Below are 22,757 nucleotides of genomic sequence, written 5' to 3'. Positions count from 1 at the left end.
AGGGTACTTGCATGACTGAAAATCGAAAGAATATAATCAAAACATTCTCCGATCAGCACATAATGTTCACAAAAGTTGTAAGGAATAGAAAAATCTTTCATTTACTGGCGGCCGCGATATTTTATATGGCTCCTAGCCTTCATGGGCATTTTTTAAAGGTAAAAAATGACCAAAAAACACATTTTTGACTTGAGGCACCTCGAAATCTTCACCAATTTAGCTGAAAATTTGACCAGAAGATTGTTTCAGCATTAAAATTAAGATGTGGGGTGACTGGCTGAATTCGAGAAATTTCATCTATATATATATAAAAATGCAGTGGCATACGTGGGACCGCGCATAACTTGCGAACGGAAGGTCCGATTTTTGTCGTCTTAGTTTTGTTCTGTTAGTTTTCACCCAAGGAAGGTTTATGAAACAAAAAAAACATGGGAAAAATGAGAGTTTTTTGAAAATCGATCTTCCATACATTTTGACCGGGGACTTGGTCTTGGCTAGAAACTTCAAACGTCAAAAAACGCAGTAGGCAAGACAAAGTTTGCCGGGTACAGCTAGTTTTTTATGAAGAGGTCTAGTGCCCAGGACTGAAAGTGACTATATAAATTCTCAAAAAATAGATAATTAGCCGACCTATAAAACTTCAAAGCTTCAAACGATGAATTGTTTATAAACTGAAGAATATGACATGCCTGCCAAAAAAGGAACATGAGACTATGACAAAAAGCGACAATGATAAAAATGTCAAACAGAGAACAATGATCCCACTCACCACCGTAGGACGATGACACGGGCGGGCCTGCGTACGGTGCTTGCTGGGGGTTCATCGCCGAACCGTGCCCATCATACAGGCCCGAAGCTAGAGGAGCCCCAGCTGGCATCGCTGATTGTTGCTGCTGGTGCTGCGAATACTGATCGTAGTAGCCTGTGCTTCCTCCACCGGTGCTGTTCGAAACGGGAGGATAACCGGCCGCAAAGGACCCGGCTGCGGAAGCCGCATTTGGCTGTTGTTGTTGCTGGGGTACCGGAGTGGGGGTACCACTGAGCGAGCTGCTGTTGCTGTTCTGGCTGTGATTCATCACAGCAGGCGACGGCGACGGGGATGACGATGCCGAGGAACATGACACCGGAAGATAGGGTGACGGATTGTTGCGCTTGTTGAGGGCTTTCTTGGCGGCGTTGTAGTCATTCTTGGGCTGCTTGGGGGGCTTCTTGGGGGCGGCGGATTTCTTTCCGGTGGGAGTTGCCTTCGGCTGATAGTCCATGAAATTGTCAGTGGGTGTGGGCGAACGGGTAATGTTGCTGAGAGACGTTTGGAACTCGCTCTGGTTTTGGTTATTGATGATGGCCGAGGTTGTTTTCTCCAGGAAGTTGAGGCTCGATTCGTATTGAGAAGGAGGTGGAGGAGGAGGAGCAGCATGAGATTGCTGGCTATAGTAGGCGGAAGGGTTGCCACTGGTGTATGGATTCCAAGTAGGCGGCTGCGCTGATTGTTGTTGATGTTGCTTGGGAGATCCACCGTAGGATGATGAATGCATATGCTGAGGCTGATGCAAAATAGGACTTTTGTTGGTGGCAGTGGAGGGGGAGTTTGGCACACCGTAGGAGTTCTGCTGGTGAGGCTGTGAGGGGTAGCTGGATGAGTGTGGATAGTGTTGCTGCTGCTGTTGAGGACTAGTTGTTGCTGTTTGTTGGGCAGGTTGGGGCTGATTAGGTGGCCCTTGACGACCCATTGCTGGGTATGCTTGGGAAGGATCGGAAACTGCTGCTGGCGATGCCGGAATCTGTGGCGATGGAACATCACTGCCACTACTTGTTTGAGAATCCATTGATACATGGGCCTGACCAGCAGGAGCAGTATTGGTGGCTTGTTTTGCAGTGCTTGATTTGCCTGCAGCAGTTTCTGGAGCTTTTCCTGCCTTATGCCTATAATTTTTTAATGAAGATTGTGGAACTTTCGATTTTCTCTCGACGAGATTCGGCTTATACACGACCTTTTCTCGCAACGGAGGAATCTCGTCTTCGATTGTTACTGTCGCTGGTGGTGTTTGCTGGCGTTTTTGCTTAGGAACATCACCTGGTTGGAATTTTTTGCCATGGCCTTCTTGTGCTTGTGGAGCCAACGAGTAAGCCGACTGTATCATAGGGAATTTTGAGCCTTTATCTTTAGAAGGTCCTGACGAAGCGTTTGTATAAGCCGCAACATTCAAAAGAGATACTGTGCCACCTTTACCACCCACCAAACCGTCTCGAATTTCACCTTCTTCCAGTTCATCACTCTTCAGTTCACAATCCAAAATATCCTCCTTCTCTGGATAATCATCCATGTTCAATCCATCCTTATCGTCTGGATCGAGTGGAACTATGCTGGAATCGGATTTATCCTCATCATCCGAGTTGGAGGGAATACTATGCGAGTTGCCCCCGTCCTTCGAAGCAGGGGAAGTCTTCGTGGCAGTCGATGCGGCACCGGGCTTTCGTCCACCACCCGCCGCAGCGTTAGCACCACCCTTTCCAGCATCCTTACCTTGCCCGACTTTGAAGGCAGTTCTTATAGCAATGATCTTTCCCGTTTCCAACTGCATATAAATCCCTTTGGGTGACTTCAAAACCATCACTTTCTGTCCAGCCTTCAACACGATATTGGATTTGTCCGCTGAACTGGTTGGTATTACCACATCTGAAAATTTAAACGAAACATTGTAATATAAAAATCTTTTATCCTACTGTACTGAACACCGCCAACTCACCAATAGGAAGAGTCATTTCCTGGGCTGTCATGCCCTGCCGTTGCCAAACTTCGGCCGGTATCCATCTAGTCTGTCTACCGCCACCAACCGAGTTCTTCCCGGCACCATCTGCCTGCATTGGTCGAACCTGAGGTGAATTGAAGTTTCATATGTAGAAAAACGTACTTCATATAAATCAGAATGAATAATATACATACCGAAGCAACAGGACGATGAATGATCGAGCCATCCGGAGTTCGGATAGCTCTGTAAGTCGTTCCCATTGATGTGTACGAATAACTGGGCTTGGTGGCCGCTTGTTTTTCTAATTCGTACCCTCGCTGAGCTTGCCTTTTCTCCGCCGAAGACAACTTCTTCTCCTTGCGATCAATCAGCAAACTTTCGTGAGCAAACGGTGACTTTGTAAGCTTCTTGGAATAAAGTTCCAACAGATTCTGCATTACCACGTCGATAAATTTATCCTTATCTTCGCTAAAGTCCTTCACTTCGCCATCTTCGCCGTCGTCGTAGCACAAACTGGTCACCTCTTTCATCGACAGATGCGCATCCGGATTGCACTCGTCCACGATGCGATCACTCATGCCCTGTTTGTTGATCTGCCGATCGTAGATCTTCTTCTCCAAACAATTGTCCACCACCAGACGATACACGAAGCACGGTTTCTTCTGACCGTAGCGGTACACGCGGCACACGGCTTGCGTGTCGTGACAGGGATTCCAACTGGCGTCGAAAACGACCACCCGATTCGCACCGACCAGGTTGATACCCAGCGAACCAGCGCGGGTCGACACCAGGAACAAGTGGATGTTCGGGTTCGAGTTGAACTCATTGATCAACTTTTCACGTTCTTGTGCAGTTGTTGAACCATCCAATCCTGGCGGAAGGAAGACATACAATGAGAAGAAATAATCATTATTATTGGAGACAAGAACTATCCAGATTACTATATTCATGGAAATGAAAATCGCTCAAGGGGGCTTTTCCCTCTTTCTAAATGTTGAATTAAAAATGAATAATAATAATAATAATAATAATAATAATAATAATAATAATAATAATAATAATAATAATAATACTATATTTATGGGTTGATACCACTGTAGCTAACCAGAGAATTGTATACTGAGAAAACATACGGGTATGTTTCCCGTATGTATTTTCAGTATACAATTCTCTGGTAAATACGGCTGCAAGGCTTCATAAAGTCCTTTCGAAAGACCATTCAAATGGTCTTGGAAGTCTTAAAAAGGAAGATGGCAGTTTTACTGTTGATTCTTCTGAAACATTGGAAGTAATGATGAGAACTCACTTCCCAGGATCGATTCCTTATTCGGATGAAGAACAGGACTTGGATAAGGCAAGACATGCGTGGTCGACCAATGCCTATCAAAAAGCTTGTGAAATCTTCACACCGTCGAGGGTCGAATGGGGATTGAGTTCTTTTCAACCTTTCAAATCTGCCGGGAAAGATGGAATTTTCCCAGCTTTACTTCAACATGGAAAAGAGGCGATTTGTCCGCTATTAGAGTACGGTGGGGCAAAAGTTCGACCTTAGTTGAAAATTCAACCTATTTCAAAAAATCGAAGCAGATAAAAATATATAAATAGCGTGTGGTGATTCTACCATCCATGAGCTAAAATTTTGCTGAACAAAGTTACGCCGAATGTCTTTTCAATTTTGAGTTACAACACTTTTTGTATGTGTAGAGTAAAGTGGGGCAAAAGTTCGAGTGGGGCAAGAGTTTCTTTTGAAGTTTTCGAGCTCAATTCAAATTATTTCTTTCGGGTGTCAAGATTGTTCGAACCCTTTTTGAAAAACAGTCTTTCACCCCAAAAATTATGAAAATTGATCAATATTTCGAAAAGTTATGACAAAATGTTGGTTTTTGATCAAAAAATTGTAACATGCGATGGTCCTTCCAACGCATGGAATGGAATTGTAATGATATCGAATGCGATATTTTATTTTGGGGCGTAACTAGGTATATTTTGGAGATGCTTTAGCATGTATAACTTTTTGCAAAATAGGTTTGGAAATCATATTTTACACATAGTGGGGCAAAAGTTCGAATTGTGGGGCAAAAGTTCGAGTCATGTGGCAACTTTAGGTATAAACCTAAAATTCTGCAAAATGTACATATTATCTCTAAGAGTGATGGAATTAGTGAGAAAATTCGATTAAAGTTGAAAAAAATGTTGTTTTGTCTGAATTTGGCGGAAAACTACTAATTTTTGGTGCTGTAAATTTAACCCTGATTTGGGTAAAATCCAGGTCGAATTTTAAAGTGTATTCCAGTTCTAACATCAAATATTAAGTGGTTTCAGGTATTCCTATTACCAAAGTGTCAAAATAGTGTGCTACGGTTAGCGCAATTCCACAAACACTAGATTCGAACTTTTGCCCCAGTGGTGGGGCAAGAGTTCGAATAAAACCCAAACATACAAAAAGTGTTGTAGCTCAAAATTGAAAAGACATTTGGCGTAACTTTGTTCAGCAAAATTTTAGCTCATGGATGGTAGAATCAAGACACGGTATTTATTTATTTTTATCTGCTTCGATTTTTTGAAATAGGTTGAGTTTTCAACTAAGGTCGAACTTTTGCCCCACCTTACTCTATGTTTTATTCGAACTCTTGCCCCACCACTGGGGCAAAAGTTCGAATCTAGTGTTTGTGGAATTTCGCTAACCGTAGCACACTATTTTGACACTTTGGTAATAGGAATACCTGAAACTACTTAATATTTGATGTTAGAACTGGAAAACACTTCAAAATTCGATTTGGATTTTACCCAAATCAGGGTTAAATTTACTACACCAAAAATTAGTAATTTTCCGCCAAATTCAGATAGGGTGGGGCGGGGCAAGATGGGTCGCGGGGCAAGATGGGTCAGTGTCGTTTTCGGGCGCATTACTCATTTTTTGATTATGGTAATAATTTTGTTAGATGACCAGCATGAATATACAAAAGATTGGGGCATTGATTGAAAAATTATTCACTCTCATTGGAAATAAAAAATAAAATGGTTTTTAGCCATTTTTCTTATGCGATACATTCCATATAATCTCCATATAAACAGCCGCGGGGCAAGATGGGTCACCTTCAATTTTGAACGTATTTTTGGAGCATTGAAAAGTTATTTATTTTTTATTACAAGACTATCTCATAAATGACTTCAATCAAGCGGAATGAACGCTCAAAATTATAACATAAAATTAGGATAATTTTTTAGTGAAAACATCGATTTTCAAGTCGTTTTAGGACCACTCTAATCGTAAAGTTTTTTATATTTCAAATAAATTTATAAAATGTTTACTAGTAGCTCTTGTTTGCTCAGTATGGATATGGAGCATATATGAATGCGGAACAAATCTTATATTTTGACGTTTTTCGTTGAGAAAATGTGAATTACTTAAAAGGTGACCCATCTTGCCCCGCACTTTTTTCACGACGCAAAATCGATCACTTTTTAAAACTGCTTGTTTAACATCATATTTTGTATTTATTGAACTTTTTTTCGATTCTTAGCATAGCTAACTAGTGTATTAAAGAGAAGCAGGCGAATACAAACCAATACGATTCGTATTACAAAGTTATGGTGATCCATCCTTAGGTGACCCATCTTGCCCCGCCACACCCTAAAACAACTTTTTTTTTTCAACTTTTATCGAATTTTCTCACTAATTCCATCACTCTTAGAGATAATATGTACATTTTGCAGAATTTTAGGTTTATACCTAAAGTTTCCATATGACTCGAACTTTTGCCCCACTATGTGTAAAATACGATTTCCAAATCTTTTTTGCAAAAAGTTATACATGCTAGAGCATCTTCAATATATACCTAGTTACGCCCCAAAATAAAATATCGAATTCGATTTCATTAAAATTTCATTCCATGCGTTGGAAGGGCCATCGCATGTTACAATTTTTTGATCAAAAACCAACATTTTGTCATAACTTCTCGAAATATTGATCAATTTTCATAATTTTTGGAGTGAAAGACTCTTTTTCAAAAAGGGTTCGAACAACCTTGACACCCGAAAGAAATAATTTGAATTGAGCTCAATAACTTCAAAAGAAACTCTTGCCCCACTTGAACTTTTGCCCCACTTTACTCTAACCGAAATATTCAGAGCCAGTATTACGTTAACTCACATACCTAAGGCGTGGCGGAAGGTTCGTGTTGTTTTTATCCCAAAAGCTGGCAAACGGAAAAAAACAACTCCAAAAGCCGTCAGACCCATAAGCCTTTCTTGTGTTCTGTTAAAGACCATGGAGAAAATAGTGGATGACTTTGTCAAGTCTAGCAGCTTAATAGAAATGCCTCTAAGCAAATTTCAATTTGCTTATCAAACAGGCAAATCTACTATAACAGCGCTACAGTCGCTAGTCAGCAAAACTGAGAAATCGTTTCAAGCCAAGGAAATAGCCGTGGTTGCTTTTCTTGACATTGAAGGAGCATTCGATAACGCATCCTACAGCTCAATGCGTTCTGCAATGGAAGCAAGGGGCTTGGATAAATGCATTATTGAATGGATAATATCGATGCTTAGAGATCGAGAGATCTCTTCCGTTCTTGGAGGTGCGCAACTATCAGTAAGATCTGTGAAGGGCTGTCCTCAAGGAGGAGTACTATCGCCCTTATTGTGGTCTTTGGTAGTGGACGAACTCCTTAAAAAACTCATCAATCAAGGCTTTGAGGTTATTGGATACGCAGATGATGTAGCTATTCTGATACGTGGAAAATATGACGACACGATATCTAGCCGGCTACAATCTGCGTTGAATGTTACCATCAAATGGTGCCGAGAGGAGGGATTAAACGTAAACCCTTCAAAAACTCTAATTGTACCTTTTACTAGAAGGTTATAAAATCTTACTGAACATTCTTTATATGGAGTTTAAATTCAGTTCTCAGAAGAAGTTAAACATCTTGGGGTAACTTTGGACAAAAGACTGAATTGGAATTCTCATTTAAACAATGTTTTAACCAAGGGTACCAATGTCCTTTGGGTCTGCAGCAAAGCCTTAGGAAAAACCTGGGGTCTTAGACCTAACATGATTCACTGGATATATGCCGCAACAGTCCGGCCTAAGATTACTTATGCTTCACTTGTTTGGTGGCCCCAAAACAAATGAGGTAACCTGTCAAAAGAAGCTAAGTAAGCTACAAAGACTTGCTTGTATATCTATGACAGGAGCAATGAAAAGCACTCCATCAGTTGCTATGGATGCCCTTCTTAATTTACTGCCATTGCATCAATTTGTTAAACTACAAGCGGCAAAAAGTGCCCTGCAGTTTATACATTACAATAAAGCTCTAGACGGGGATCTTGCTGGACATTTGAGGATCATCAAAGACATCAAATTACCCAGGTAACCAATAAGCAGTTAAAATTGCATTTATTTAGCACTATATGCGCCTTTACTGCAGGTAATTAAATGCTAATATGCCGTTTATGCGCCATAAGTGCTAATTAAATGCAGGTTTTGGCCCAATATACGGCTGATTAAATGCTTATCTTCCTATCCCCAAAAAATCGAACATAAACAAAAATATTTTGCCCTGCGCATTTCAGTCGCTTCATATTCTTCCCTTTCTATTTTTAGTCACACTCTCCTGTGCGACTTTGAGGCTTTTGATTATTTTTGCAGTTGTTTTTTGCTGTTCCCGCTGAAATTGGGATTCGATCCCACAATCCTCTGGCTGATGATGATCCTGAACCGCGCTACAGGATGAGCTATAAACGATCAGATAATGTGCGTTGATTTTTTGATCTATTGAAAGGATTCGGTGTGGTACGGTGTGGAAGTTATTTTTCTGTGCCCGGACAGCTTCTCGGACAAGTGCTGATAATCAAACCATCCACAGAATACACGATGGCATAATTGGTTTCTTATTCCATGGGATTTATTTGGAAAACATTTGTTCTCTCATTGGTTTGCTTCGTTGCTACCAGTAAATGATAGGACATCTGAATGGGATCCTACAGTCGTGGTACATGAATTAAAAAGTTGAAATGTGTAACAGTTTTAACATCGCCCATCTTTCTTAGCAGTTTTATGGCAATAAAGTAGCAGTTAGGATGCTTATTAACCAAAAAATATCGCGCATTTGAAATGCTACACAACAGCTGTTAGATTTTAAGCAACATTTGAAATGCTAATACAGAGCAATTCAGCAGTAGAACTGCTATGAAACAGCAGCCAGCAGATATAATGCAGTTTTATAGCTGAAATACAGCTTATTTAAATGCTTATTGGACATAAAAACAGTCGAAGATTGGATGATAACGAAGACCAACTATGATGTTCCCTTCAAAGTGGTAAAACCATGTCGCTATGTTTGGGATGCTGGTGGGCCAAGTTTACGTCCAGGTTCTATTGTATTTTATACTGATGGATCCAAGATGGGAGAAAATACTGGAGCTGGTGTTTTTGGCCCCGGTATCAGTAAGGCTATACCAATGTGATGCAGTCCCACTGTATTTCAAGCGGAAGTTCAAGCCATTCTAGAGTGTGCCAACATTTGTCTGAAAAGAAATTATAGGTTTGCCAAGATATGTATTTTTTCGGACAGTCAGGCGGCTCTAAATGCGCCAAAAGCTTTCACGTGTCAATCAAAGCTAGTGTGGGAATGCATTATTTCTCTGAAGCAATTGGCCAGTAGGAACGAGGTAACTTTATACTGGGTGCCCGGTCATTGTGGAATTCTGGGAAATGAAAACGCCGACAATTTAGCTAGACAGGGTGCGGCATCTAGCTTTGTAGGCCCTGAACCTTTCTGTGGAGTTCCTGAGCGTGCTCTTCGGATGAAACTAAAAACTTGGGAAATGTCCACGGTAGAATCTAATTGGAATGCCACGGATACATCCCAGCAAGCAAAAAGGTAATTACTGGTCTGATGACTGGCCACTAGGTTGTCCCAAAATTTGCACATAGTCGAAAAGCTTGGGGGCTCACCCTGCAAATGATAGCTAAGGGTGTTAGAAACAAACTTTTGTATGGCGGCAACTTTCAGAAATGACGTTTAGAGGTCGCCCCGGCGAAATTTTTGAAAAATGGCCATTTTTCGTAATAAATTTCATACAAATATTTTTTACCGTACAAAAATTGTCAATACTCACTATGTTTATAATTTTTACAGCTTGATATGGATCCAAACTACTTAGGAAAAATAATTAACGACATGTTTTGCAGGTAACTTTTTGATACTGAATTTTTGAATTTACTGAAATTTGTCATTTTTTGATATACTGTGTATTTTACCCATCATAAAAAGTATCTGAACATTATGCCAATTTAAAACAATTTCCATAAAAAGATAGGAAATTTTATGAGGAAAAACTTTGCCGAAGACAGCATAGCGTTTTTTCTATCCGTTTCAGAGTTATTCACGATTTACTATTTGGTGAAATTTTGATTTTTAGGTATTTTTAAGAAAAATCACATAAGAACTTCCCAAAAACACATACAAAGTAAAAAATCACGTATACTCAACAAGTTTTTCTCTTCATTGTGTTTAGGAATTATGGTGGCATCATTTATTGAATTTCTGTTTCCGTTGACAAATCCATTTTCTTTGATAAAGAAAGGCACCTACTAGCGAGAAACTTTATCATTAGGTACCATTTTGAGATGCCTCAGTAGGCCATGGCATTTTCAACGGTTATGTACTGACAATAGTCCATTTAACGAGCCAATTTTATGAATGAATTTTGACAGGAGGTAGCGTCCAATAACCCGTGAAAATCATAACAAAATCAACATTGTTGTCACATCGTAAAATGGCTCATGGTTTATACGAGCATAATACACAATCAAACGCACGGCATATTTTCTATATCATTCCGAAGGTGATACATTCCTCAAAATATGCCGTTTTGGTTTTCAATGATGTTGTTTGAATCGTTCAAAGACATGAATAAAACGTTCTAGTAGTCCCTATCATTTTGATCAACACATAGGACGATAAAAATGACGCCACTTGTTTACGTCCAAAACTGTTGTTTGCCAATAATAGCCTACCTTATCTTATTGTATGCCGTGTATGTGTTATGGTAAACAAATTGTTCTAAAGTGCCCCACACAATGCATACGTTTGCGTGTGCGAGACAGTAGTTTGACACATTTCCCATGGGAAAACTGTAAAAAAACGCATACCTCGACGGAACGGACGCTATATGTTCCAGGCATAACCTTGGATAACATTACGTTAACTCACTGGTTCATTTTATCCCACCCGTTTCAATTTGCCTCGGTATATCTTATTTTCGGTGTTGATAAGATAGTTCAAGTCAGTAAATGTAAAAAAAAACATGCTCTGCGTTTTAGAATGTCTTGAATTGGAACTTAGTATCTAAAAATTGGTATTCTTACGTAAGATGTTCGTAATCGCGATTTGAATTTGGTATGGATCAACGTATTCGCCTTTATTCACTTTGCCACTGTTTCCTGGGCTGTTTCACTGGTCCAGGACTCATACGTCTTCGTGTAGAAAAATAATTGAGAATATCGACAGGAAAGTAAGGTAAACGCGAAAATATGACTCAACATTTTGTGGAGAATATCTTTAAAAATCAATAGGCAGTACGTAACTTGTCAAGAGAACTAGCTTTTTAAGAAATCTTTGCTAGTTAATTTCTATATGAAGGGATTGAATAACAAAAAAAAACAATTAATTATGTCACCATAATTCCATAACACAATCAAGGCAAAAACTTGTTACGTGATTTTTTACTTTGTATGTGTTTCTGGGAAGTTCTTATGTGACATTTTTAGAAAAATTCCCAAAAATTCAATTTTCACTAAATAGTAAATTGTGAATAACTCTAAAACGGATAGAAAAAACGCCATGCTGTCTTCGGCAAAGTTTTTCCTCATAAAATTTCCTATCTTTTTATGGAAATTGTTTTAAATTAGCATAATGTTCAGATACTTTTTATGATGGGTAAAATGCACAGTATATCAAAAAATGACAAATTTTAGTAAATTCAAAAATTCAGTATCAAAAAGTTACCTGCAAAACATGTCGTTAATTATTTTTCCCAAGTAGTTTGGATCCATATCAAGCTGTAAAAAATATAAAAATAGTGAGTACTGCCAATTTTTGTACGGTAAAAAATATTTGTATGAAATTTATTACGAAAAATGGCCATTTTTCAAAAATCTCGCCGGGGCGACCTCTAAACGCCATTTCTGAAAGTTGCCGTCATACAAAAGTTTGTTTCTAACACCCTTAGCTATCATTTGCAGGGTGAGCCCCCAAGCTTTTTGACCATGTGCAATTTTGGGACAACCTACTGGCCACTGCCCGAGTAAATATCATCTAAGTAAGATTGAAAAATCCAATCCTCCGAATGTTGTTTCTGTCAAACGGAAAACGAAATTGCCGAGCATTTACTCTGCAACGGCGGAGTGCTGTACCATCACAGATTGGCGATATTTGGTAAAGGGTTTCTAGAGCCCTTGGAAATTTGGAGAAGTAATCCCAACAGGGTAATAAACTTTATAAAACGAGTTGTGCCTAGTTGGGATCAGGTGTTACATCAACCATTGTCCATCGCAGCTCAATTGTGACAGGATACTTGACTAGCACCAAATTAAATAAGGGTCATACCACAATATTCCTAAATAATGGACGCAGTGGTTGAAAGGCTCTACAGATGAGGAAAAAAAACATACGGATTCAGCAACACGAACGGTATTCGATTGTTGTTCTACAACTAAATCCTAAGAAATAAATGTCTTGGAAAAGTAATTTCAAGGAAAAGAAGACTCTCAAACTGAAGTGAATACTTAACAATTGCTATTGCAAATAAACGCAGGGCTAGATTCATTTAGCAATGCGGTGCACCTAACAAAGTTGGTTTGATAAATAATTTATTATTTTCAACATAGCAGCTGTTTACATCACAATGTAGGCACAGCATTTCTTTCGTTGGGAAGATCCAGAACGCAATTCCAGATAATCAAATCCACCCAATTCTGCTATTCTGCTATTCTGCTATTTTTGCTATTATCAACGCATCCCCTGGCTTTCGCCCATCTGCGTTGTCTTTTCACTAGGCAATACGTCTACCAATTGATGTTTATGGGCTTGCCGGACCAAGTCATGTAGCTAAGCCAAACACCCCACCTACAACTGTTGGGTAGGCACCATTGTCCCGCCCACTGGTCTTTTACAGCTAGTTGTAGGTGCATGTGTGCGTGTAAGTATTGGTGTATGTGTGTTAGTGTTGGTGTATTGTAGGCGCCAACTCGTTCTAATCCACTCTGATTACTAACAGCCTATTGAACCATCACCCTCAAATCTGGCAATCTATGAAATAGAATGAGTTGAGCGCCTGGAATAATAGTCAGTTAATCAAACAAGGAATATTAGTATTAAAGTGAAGATACAATGAAGCAACGCCCCGAACCTCGAGAGCACAAACCCCAAGAACCAAATGACAGGCTGCGTGAACAGTCGATCGTCTGGCCACCACCAGTGAATAACCAATTGAGCAAACCCTTCAGCTCAAACCGCCACCAGCTCTCTCGACCTGCGCCCAACAAATCCGAGGCACAGCCCAGCCATAGCTTCACCTTAAAACCAAAATCTAGATTGCAGAGCACAATACTTCCCAAGTAACCACGCAGCTCGGGCCGCAGATCACGCACAACACGTCACAAATGAGACTAACACTACCCCGCCCGTACAACCGAAACCGATCTAGGGTAGAGAAGGGTCTCTTTCCACTCCAACCCGGACTCAACTGCACCAACAGGGTAGCGCACCTCACACACACTGCACTCATGCATCCATCACGACCCGAGCCGCACGGTCACCTGGGTTGCTTCTATCTGCATGACCTCACCCAACCCGTAACGCAGAGTTTAAATCCCTCTCTTGCATTACAAAGCAGTCCCTCTTCTCAAAGTTTGTGCGTGGTATAAATGAGATTATAAAGCTGAAGAAATCGTCACCAACACAACCGCCAACAATGAGCACTCAATGGTGTCGGCAGAATCAATGACGACCCCCTCAGTCCCAAACCCAATTATCCTACACTACCCAAGTAACCACAATGTTGAAGCCGTATGCACTGCACGTACGAAGTACATACAGACCTACCCGCACCGCCTAAACAAACCACCTAGGCCGAACACAAGCGAAAAGCGGTGCCACCACTGTTGAACCACGACTATACCAGTAGGTATAATCGCAATTAAGCAATCGTAGATCCATTCCCCGCTCGTACTCAGCCCTAACGATCGATAGCCATGCTTGTCGATATATGCACCCCACACACGCAACCCCCACAACCCAACAGTATGGTCACTTGAGTATCCCTGGGATTTTGATTACATGATGGTCAGGGATCACAGCCATCAAAACGTTCCACACTTTGCCAGGGCTTGCGACCTGTAACCATGATGATTTCCACTATGGGAAACCATGATGGCTAGCGGTGTTCAGATAATCAAATCCACCCAATATGTTGAAAAATCTACCCATCACCTTATCAACATATTTATACTCACGGTAATAGCTCGCATTCTTGGCCCAGTTGTTCTCCGTTCCGGGAATCTTATTCCGCTGCAGGAACCGCTCGATCAAATTCAGCGTCAGCAAACTCTGGCTGAACACCAACATCCGGTCGCCCAGTTTGATGCTCTCCTCCAGAATATAAAAGAAGATCTCCATTTTCGGAGAGCTCTCCAACAGATCCGGAACGTATCCCTTCATAAGCTCGAAAGCCCACTCGTAGGGAATCTCGTCCTTGTCCTTGTCTTTATCCTTATCTTTGTCCTTGTCTTTATCCTTTGTCCCCTTGCCATCTTTACCGCTATCCTTCGCTTCCTTTGCCTTAAACTCATCCTCTATCTTGAGCAACTCATCCGTCAACTTTTCTTCGTCAATCTCCCCCTTTGTTTCACCAGTACTCTTCTCTTCATCACTGCTTTCCTTCTTCTCTTGTTTTACAGTTTCTTCAGTTTCCTTTTTCACTTCTCCCTCCACTGGTTCCGTTTTCACCCCATCTTCAGTCTTAATTTCTTGCTTCACATCAACAACAGGTTTTTCATCCCCCTTGTCTGCAATTCCATTCCCCTCCGGAGATTCTTGTTTGATTTCGGTTTTTATTTCTTCTTTTATTTCCGCCACTAGAGCTGCTGGCGGTGGTTTGACGTCCTCTTCCACCTTGGTGATGATCTTCGTGTCCATGTCGACTATTTCGGTGGGTTTTTCGATCTTCACCTCGACCGGTTTGACCGGATCCTTGAGGTCTTCCAACGACGGCTGATCGGCGTACTGGGCATTGGCTTGTTGCTGGGTTAGAAGGGGATCCATCGGTGGTGGTGGTGGTGGGACCACTTCTTGAGGATTGGGTGGATAGGTTGTTTGGTTGGGATCTGGCATCGGTGGAGCTGCAGGTTGATTGGGATCCCATTTCTGCTCGTACTGGTTGTATTGCTGTTGGTTTTGATCCATATAGCCATATTGATTGGTATTGCCGTAGTAACCATTGTTGTAGGAATTGTTCTGAGGAGCTTGCTGCGGTTGCTGTTGCTGGTAGTAATTATTGTTGCCCCAATAGTTGTTCTGGTAATTGTTGCCATTGTTGTAGTTGTTCTGATAGTTTTGATCATAATTGTAATTGTAGCCCTGGTTGTAGTTATAATCGTTACGGCCATAATAGTTGTTGCCATAATTACTGTTATTGTAGGGATCATTGGATCCGTATTGGTTATTATAGTTATTGTACGCGTTTGGATCTTGATTGTAGTTGCCCTGATTGTAGTTGTACGGGGCAGCTGGTGGAGGAGCTTGTTGATTATAATTTTGGTTTTGATAGCCCGGATACATTCCTTGCTGTTGAGGACCTGGTGGTTGCTGATGAGGATAATTGTTTTGAGGTGGATATTCCTGTTTGACAGCTGTTGCATCCATTGGAATCGTAGCCGGTGGTTGTTGAGGAAGTTCTGCTGGAGCGTTAGGATCCTTATTTAGCGTACTGGGACTGACGGTGGCAGCGGGAACCAGTTTACCGTCTTTACCAACGGCTTGTTGATTTTTAAGAGCTTGCTGTTGCTTCTTAGTTGTCCTAGGTTTACGGGGTGTTCCGTCTTTTTTCAAAGCAAGCGGTTTTGGAGGCTTCGGAGCCGCTGGTTTCTTTCCGGGTTTCTTTTTCTCCTTCTTTTCTTCTGGCTTCTTTTCCACCACAGGTGCTGGTTTCGGCGGCGGCGGCGGACGTTCTGGCTTAGGAGATACTAACGGATTTGCCCCTTTGCTAGGTGGAGGCGGTTCAGCTTCCTCGATTTCCAAATCCAGATCTCTCTCACTTTGCTTTAAAAAGTTGTACAGCACGTCAGGATGGTTCCAAATCTTACAGCAAACGGCAAATGCTTTCAGTGGGTTTGGAACGGCCTTGGTTCGTACAACCTCGTTCATGAAGATCGTGTACAGCTTTCGCTGGAATTCAGTCATTCGAATCAACAACACGAATTCCTCCTTCTGTGGAAGCGAAGTTTGAAGAACTGCATGGGATCGTCTCTGGACAAAACCCAAAAGCAGTGAATGCAATACATGAGCTCTGTATCGCATCAGTTTAATATCCTGGGGAGTGGAATCAATACACTGCCCGTTTTGAATGGGTCGTTCAAACATATTGCTGAATTCCGTTTTCGTTCCGAGATAGTTGGGACGAACGAAATCCACCATGCACCAGTACTCCAGTAGATTGTTTTGCAAGGGATACCCGGTCAGAACAATCCTTCGTTTGGATTTTATCTGTTTCAGCGCTACCGAAATGCCAGCGTGAGAATTTTTGATCCGGTGACCTTCGTCGCACACCACCAAATCCGGGCCTGGCTTGACCAGCGCTTCGTGGATTTCGTCGAACATATTCTTCTGATCTTCCGTTGATTCCTTCTCTTCCTCCACCGGTGCCGAATCGTTCTTCTTTTTCTTCTTCTTTTTGGTCATTTTCTTCTGACTCAACAATCGGTACATTTCGTAACCAATCAGCAAAACTCCTCCACATTTGGCCCACTCCAGGACGACCTTGGCCCTTGATTTGAGCGTTTTATGAGAATCGTTCAGAATGAAGATCTTGAAGTTCCGCGGTCGCACCTCTCCATGGTTATTCAAAGGACTTTTCTCCGCATCTTCCGGCAGCCAAGTATTGAACTCGTTTAACCAGTTCTGCAACGTATTGATCGGCATTATAATGAGCACCGTTTTTGAGTTGGTGTGCCTTAAAAATATATCACAGAAGCAAACCAGCTGAAGGGTCTTCCCAAGTCCCATCGAATGGGCCAGGATACAACCGAACCCAGTGCTGGTATCATACCGTTCGATCGATTCGATAATATTATCGAACAGGAACCGAACTCCACCAATCTGATGCGGTTTAATGATCCGGGCAATCTGCGGTGCAAGGAAAATGTCCTCTTCGCTTTCGGTATGGCCTACATTAATCACCACTCGCCCCTTGTCATCCGGAACGTTGTACGAATCGTTGACATGCATCCCACTGTTCTGAGGATCGTCATCCGAATCGTCTTCCGGTTCTTCATCGTCATCCGATAGCACAATGCAATCGTCATCCGAAGAGCTATCGATTGTGACCACTTCCTTCTTCTCCGGAGCTGGTATATATTCCGCTTCACTGTCTTCCTCCTCGTCATCTTCATCGTCCATATCTTCATCGCTGTCCATCATATCGTCGAAAGTCCTCACCGGAAACGATGGAATCTGCGCCGATAGAGAACTGGATGACGATCCAGTAGCAGCTCCCGATGATTTAGCTACCGGAGCAATACTCACCGATGGAGTCAAATTACCCTGAACCGGACGAGCTTTTGGCGGCCTTCCTCTGGTTTCGAAAGGATTTTTCACGTATCCCATCTTAACCGACGTGGACGTTCCCGGTTGTTCTCGGGTCTTCAGGATGGAAGCATGCCCCTGCAGGAACTGCATCACTTTCTGTTCGGTCTTGTTGGTTTGCCGTTCGAGCGCAAGCTGACGCTGAACTTCCCGGATGATCCGCTGCTGTTCCTGCACTCGGGCCAAACGTTCCAATTCCTGGCGCTGGGCGGCCAACGTCGAAGCATCCAGCTGATTGTCGTCCATCACCTCCTTGATGTTCTTCCGCATGTTGGTCACTTTTCGCATGGCGGCATCCTTCTTGGTGATCTCCAGCGAAATCTCCTCCGTGCATTCCAGCTCCTTGACCTTGCTGGCATTGGATGCGTCCGATTTGGACACCGGTTTAACGCTGATTTCGCCCATCTCCTTCAGTTTCTCGGAGATGTCAAAATCCATTTGCTGCTGCTCCTGCTTTTCGGATGGCGAGGATGATGTCGAAGCGGCTGGTTCCTCGGGCTCTTCCGGCTTCGATGGAATCGCCAGTGGATCGGTTTCCTCTTCCGGTTCTGGTTCCTCACTTTTGGGGTCATCCTTCGGAGGTTCGTCCGGCGTTGGTTGCTTATCCTCGGTTGGAGGAGGATCAGGCGGCTGTTCCGTTGGAGCAGGTTCCGATGGAGTGCTAGGAGTCTCTGCTAATGGCGATGGTTCTGTTTTGCTGGGTTTTTCTTCCAATAGATTTGATATTTGGAAGGATGATTTACTGGTTTCGGTAGGGGGTGGTGGTACGGGAGATGGTTCCGGTATGCTGCTGGCAGTCTCGGTCACGGAAAGCGGTCGATTTTCCTTCGTTTCTGCTTCCAACTCCTGCTTGGATTTTTTGATCAACACATTGTCCAGTATTTCAATCTTGCGCTTGGGAGGAATACCGGAAGAACCGCAGTCTGTGACGTCGTGTCCAATGGAGGAACTGGAAGGACCGATAAGCATGTTCTTGTCGTCCCGGATCGGTGTGACGGATTCCATTTTCGCGGAGCCTGGTTTTTCAGGAGACTTCTGAGCTGTTATGACCGCCGATGATCCGCCCAACAGAGATGGGGCGGTCGGATGTGGAATAGTGCCTTGCGAGGTGTGCCCGGAATATCCGGGATAAGTGGAGGATGGAGGTCCTCCTGGTGGAATCATTCCTGTTGGCTGTGGATAAGCTGAAGAGCCTTGATGATGATAGGAGTGACCCCCGTAGGGACTTTGATGATGATACGGATGTTGATACGAATGGTAGGGAGCGTGCATGGAATACGGATCGTAGTGTCGAGCTGCCGCTGCGTGATGATAATACGGATCTTTGGCGTGATGGTCCATCATTCCCGGCGGTGGCGGGGGACCACCATAACCATAGTGTTGATAGCCGGATGGGTGCATCGGTGGCATCCCGGGAGGAGGCCCAACTCCAGCACTGCCGTCCGGTTTCATGTCCCCACCGGGGACGGGCGGTGGATGATTGCCGTTGGCACTATCCATTGTTGGAATACTGCAGCAGATTAATGTACTAATGGAGAATCCATTGCCGCTGTTACAGTGGTTGGCAGGAAAATCTGAAAACAGAACGAATGAAAATAGAATTAACGTTTGTTTCAATTTCGATTGAGGAACGCGCTAGTTGCACGCGGTTCAAGCAGATCTGCGATCCCTACATGTTCGAGGAAACTGAAGGAACATCACCAAAGTCCGAGGAAGATTGTGCTCTACTGCTCGGCGTTCAAGTTAACAGCAAGGTATTAAAATAGGTACTTAAACGATGTGTACTTTGCGCTCGAAGGACCAAATGCAATATCTAACCTCTAACGCAGCTCAATTATGATAGGATTCTTTTTAGCACCGATAATGGGGGCAAAGATCATTCTTAATTAAACTTTATTTGAGGCTTTTTGTTTCCATTGTTTGCCATGTTTGATCGGAAAATACTTGACATATCAATATTACATATTATAAAGAAATTTTCTATAGTTTTTAGTAACTTGATGTTTCTACTACAGATTACTAATTGCAAGTCCGGAAATGCTCTTTCACTGACGATCTCCGTCCAAAAGATCCGTCTCCAATTCCCGGTAGATATTGCAGTCGAAGAAAGATGTTCATGTGAAGCTCGGGCCTCTTCACAAGGACAAGTATCATCCTCAACGATGTTATTCCGCTTGAGATGTGATAGTAATCTGGAGTGATTGCTTATCAGTTTTGATAGTAATACGATTTCCCTCCGCGAGAAACCCTGGTCCTTGAACCAAGCTTGTGTGAAAACAGTGGGAATTGTGCTGTGACAAAAGCTGTCTTTAGTGCCCACATTCCACGCTGATTGCCACAAGTTGATAGATCTTATGCACGTTGGGTATGCAATGCCCAAACAAGTGAATCGGTAGTAATCTAGCCCACCCGATTGACATGCTTCTTTCGCTGCAACGTCCACAGCTACGTTTAATTCGATATTTTGATGAGAAGGTACCCGAATAAACATAATATTTGACCCTTTTTCCTCAATGGCCATTACTAGCTTTTTGAGTTCAAACCACACCGCAGAATGGTAGGAAGTGATTTCAATTCAAAGATATCGGTGCACTCTAAAGAATTTTCACGTTCCATTTACGTGAAATATCACGTAGCTCATCCTTAATCACAAAATCTCAAAAGCTACCTGACGTTAGTAACTATCACCCGATAAACACGGAGTATTCACCGCCCTGTTTGGTCAAATCCACCTAGTTTTCACGTAAATCGTTTGAATGCGTTTGTGTTAGTAAACTTCTGACTTGGAAGTTTCCGCGAAACGAAAGTTACGCGAATCTCAGGTGTGCAAAATAAAAACAATATGGCGTTGAAAATAAGTTGGTGTAGGAACCACGCCGTTTCAGAGCAAGTTGCTGCGAATATTGAACGGTAATTTAATTGTTTAAGGTAATAGATGATTAATTATAAACAGTGTTGACTTTTTTATTTTCCTTAGTTTCAGAAGCAGGTGTTAGGGGCTGTTAGCCTCCTGATGGTGACGGAAAACTATAGTTCAGCGAGCATTTGGAACACCTGGATTACAAAGATTTTGAGTCAAAACTTCTGCATTTGTTTGGAATTATCCAATCTTGGAGAGTACGAAACGTATGTACGTGTAGATGGTTTTAATTATTATGTTTGTGAATGCAGATTGAATAACTCTGAATAAAAGACTGATAAGGAATTTTCTTAAATTGTTACATATATGTAGCAGCTTGTAGCGTATTTGAGGAGTCAAGAGCTTTTACATCCCTAAAAAATGCAATGATGTATTTTTTCATTGCATTTTGTAAGTATTAAAAATCTCTTGCCTCTTCAAATGCGTTGCAAGCTGGTACTGCTGCTTTATTTTTATACAAAAATCATGAATAAATTACGTGAAATTTACCTAGAACTAATCTTGTTTTCACGTAAAAGTAACCTGAAATTCCAGTAGCACTCACACACATTTCACGTAATCGGTACGTAAAATAAATGTCAAGTTTACCTGTCTTATCACGTCGATTAGCAAAGCTCAAATTTATCCAGCTACCTGCCATTCCGGTGAAGATTACGTGAAAAATATGGTGGACGAAAACTACCTATCTTTTCACGTAAATCGGACGTGAAAATTCTTCAGAGTGTGGGTACGACATAATCGGCCCTGGATCTAGCTGCAACAATTAGTACGGCTTTCCGAAGCGCCAGTAGGGGTAGGCGGGGCAATATGGACACCCGGGGCAGAATGGACACCCTCAATATTTTGAAATATGCGAACTTTTTTGAACTTTTGATGAATGGAGAATAAAGTCCATTTGTCTAAAACGTAGTTTCAGGAAAGAAACATTCGAAATTAAAATTATACTTGATTTTAAACGAAAAAATTGCGTCCTCCATTTTTTGTGCATGGAAATTATAATTTTCACACCATCTTAAATAAGATTTAGTGATTAATTTATTGCAGGTCGATTAAAACCTGATATTTCTAGAACACATGCAAGTAGTTTTGCTGTATCTACATGCTTAACATATTTCTATTTTCTTCTTTATTATATCAAAAATCAAGTTTGGAAATATCTTCTGCTGCCGGGGCAAAATGAACACTCACCTTTTTGAAAGAAGCGGCAAGGGAAAAATATAACTTAAATCACAAACCAACCAAACTCTTCGATTTCAGTATATTTTCGGTTAAATGTTCACTATAGTAGACATAGGGTGAAACAATTTGGTCAAAAAACGACAGCAGTGAAAAATAGTTGTTCTAGGCACAGCTGTACATGCCGACAATAACGAAGCTTTATCCAAACCGCCTGAATTTAAATTAACTGAACAAAAATGAACTACTTCGGCGTATTATTCATCCATAATAGTTGTTTTGTAATGAAATGACTTTATAGGTGTAAATAATGTACGAAATTCGTAAAAGTCTCATGGTGTCCATATTGCCCCATGGGGGTGTCCATTCTGCCCCGTATGCTTGAAGACGGTCATGAAAAACTACCATTTTTCATAACATTTTTTGAAGTGGATAAATCATTTTTCTTCGTGAGCATTCTTATGCAATAGATGCTAAATAGACTTTAAAAGGATACATGTATTAAAAAACTAAACTTTTTTGACATCTTGCCAGGTAAGGTTGGCAAAAACCTTAGGGTGTCCATATTGCCCCGCCTACCCCTATCTCTGCGTGAAATACTGAAATCTGATTCTGAAGCTAAATTTGACTCACTGGATGGCCAACTTCGTTTACTACCGCAAATCATCTGTAGCAAGCTTTGCATTCCATTCAGGATGATGACATCTTTTTCGGGTGCTCCGTAGAAAAAAATGACCTCGTACTTAAAGACAGGTCACGCATGATTTATAGATGGTCAGAAGTGCTCCAGGATCTATGCATGAATTGACCCGCACAGTGTTTGAGCTTGAGGTAGTAGTCTACTAGTAGAAGTGTTTTCTGCCAGTGTAATGTTGGTGTTAAGCGTAGACCCAACAGTTTAATTGATGTGCTGTATTCCAAAACTTGATCTTCGTAATTGAACGTACCATCAGGGTACCAGATTCCGCTCATCTAAGGCCTGTTTCGCAGAAAAACATCATCTGTTGAATCACTGTTAAGCCAATTTGTAATGTTTTTCCA

General features: G+C 41.8%; 1 protein-coding gene across 3 annotated transcripts in view; it reads right to left on the bottom strand.

The window, feature by feature from the left end:
* The window catches only part of LOC115265418 (uncharacterized), a 62,505-nt gene that overhangs the window by 12,292 nt on the left and 27,456 nt on the right, over positions 1-22,757 (bottom strand). For all 3 annotated transcript variants that reach the window (XM_062854404.1, XM_029870425.2, XM_029870426.2), the window contains exons 2-5: positions 14,275-19,194; positions 2,945-3,621; positions 2,748-2,874; positions 770-2,677 (exon numbers count right to left, since the gene is read on the bottom strand). In XM_062854404.1, coding sequence (XP_062710388.1) covers positions 770-2,677; positions 2,748-2,874; positions 2,945-3,621; positions 14,275-19,120 — 7,558 coding nt within the window. In that variant the 5' untranslated portion in view covers positions 19,121-19,194. The remainder of the gene's footprint in view (positions 1-769; positions 2,678-2,747; positions 2,875-2,944; positions 3,622-14,274; positions 19,195-22,757) is intronic.

Source organism: Aedes albopictus, chromosome 2 (assembly GCF_035046485.1).
Source record: "Aedes albopictus strain Foshan chromosome 2, AalbF5, whole genome shotgun sequence".
Classification (NCBI taxonomy): domain Eukaryota; kingdom Metazoa; phylum Arthropoda; class Insecta; order Diptera; family Culicidae; genus Aedes; species Aedes albopictus.
This window is presented reverse-complemented; position numbering and strand designations above follow the sequence as displayed.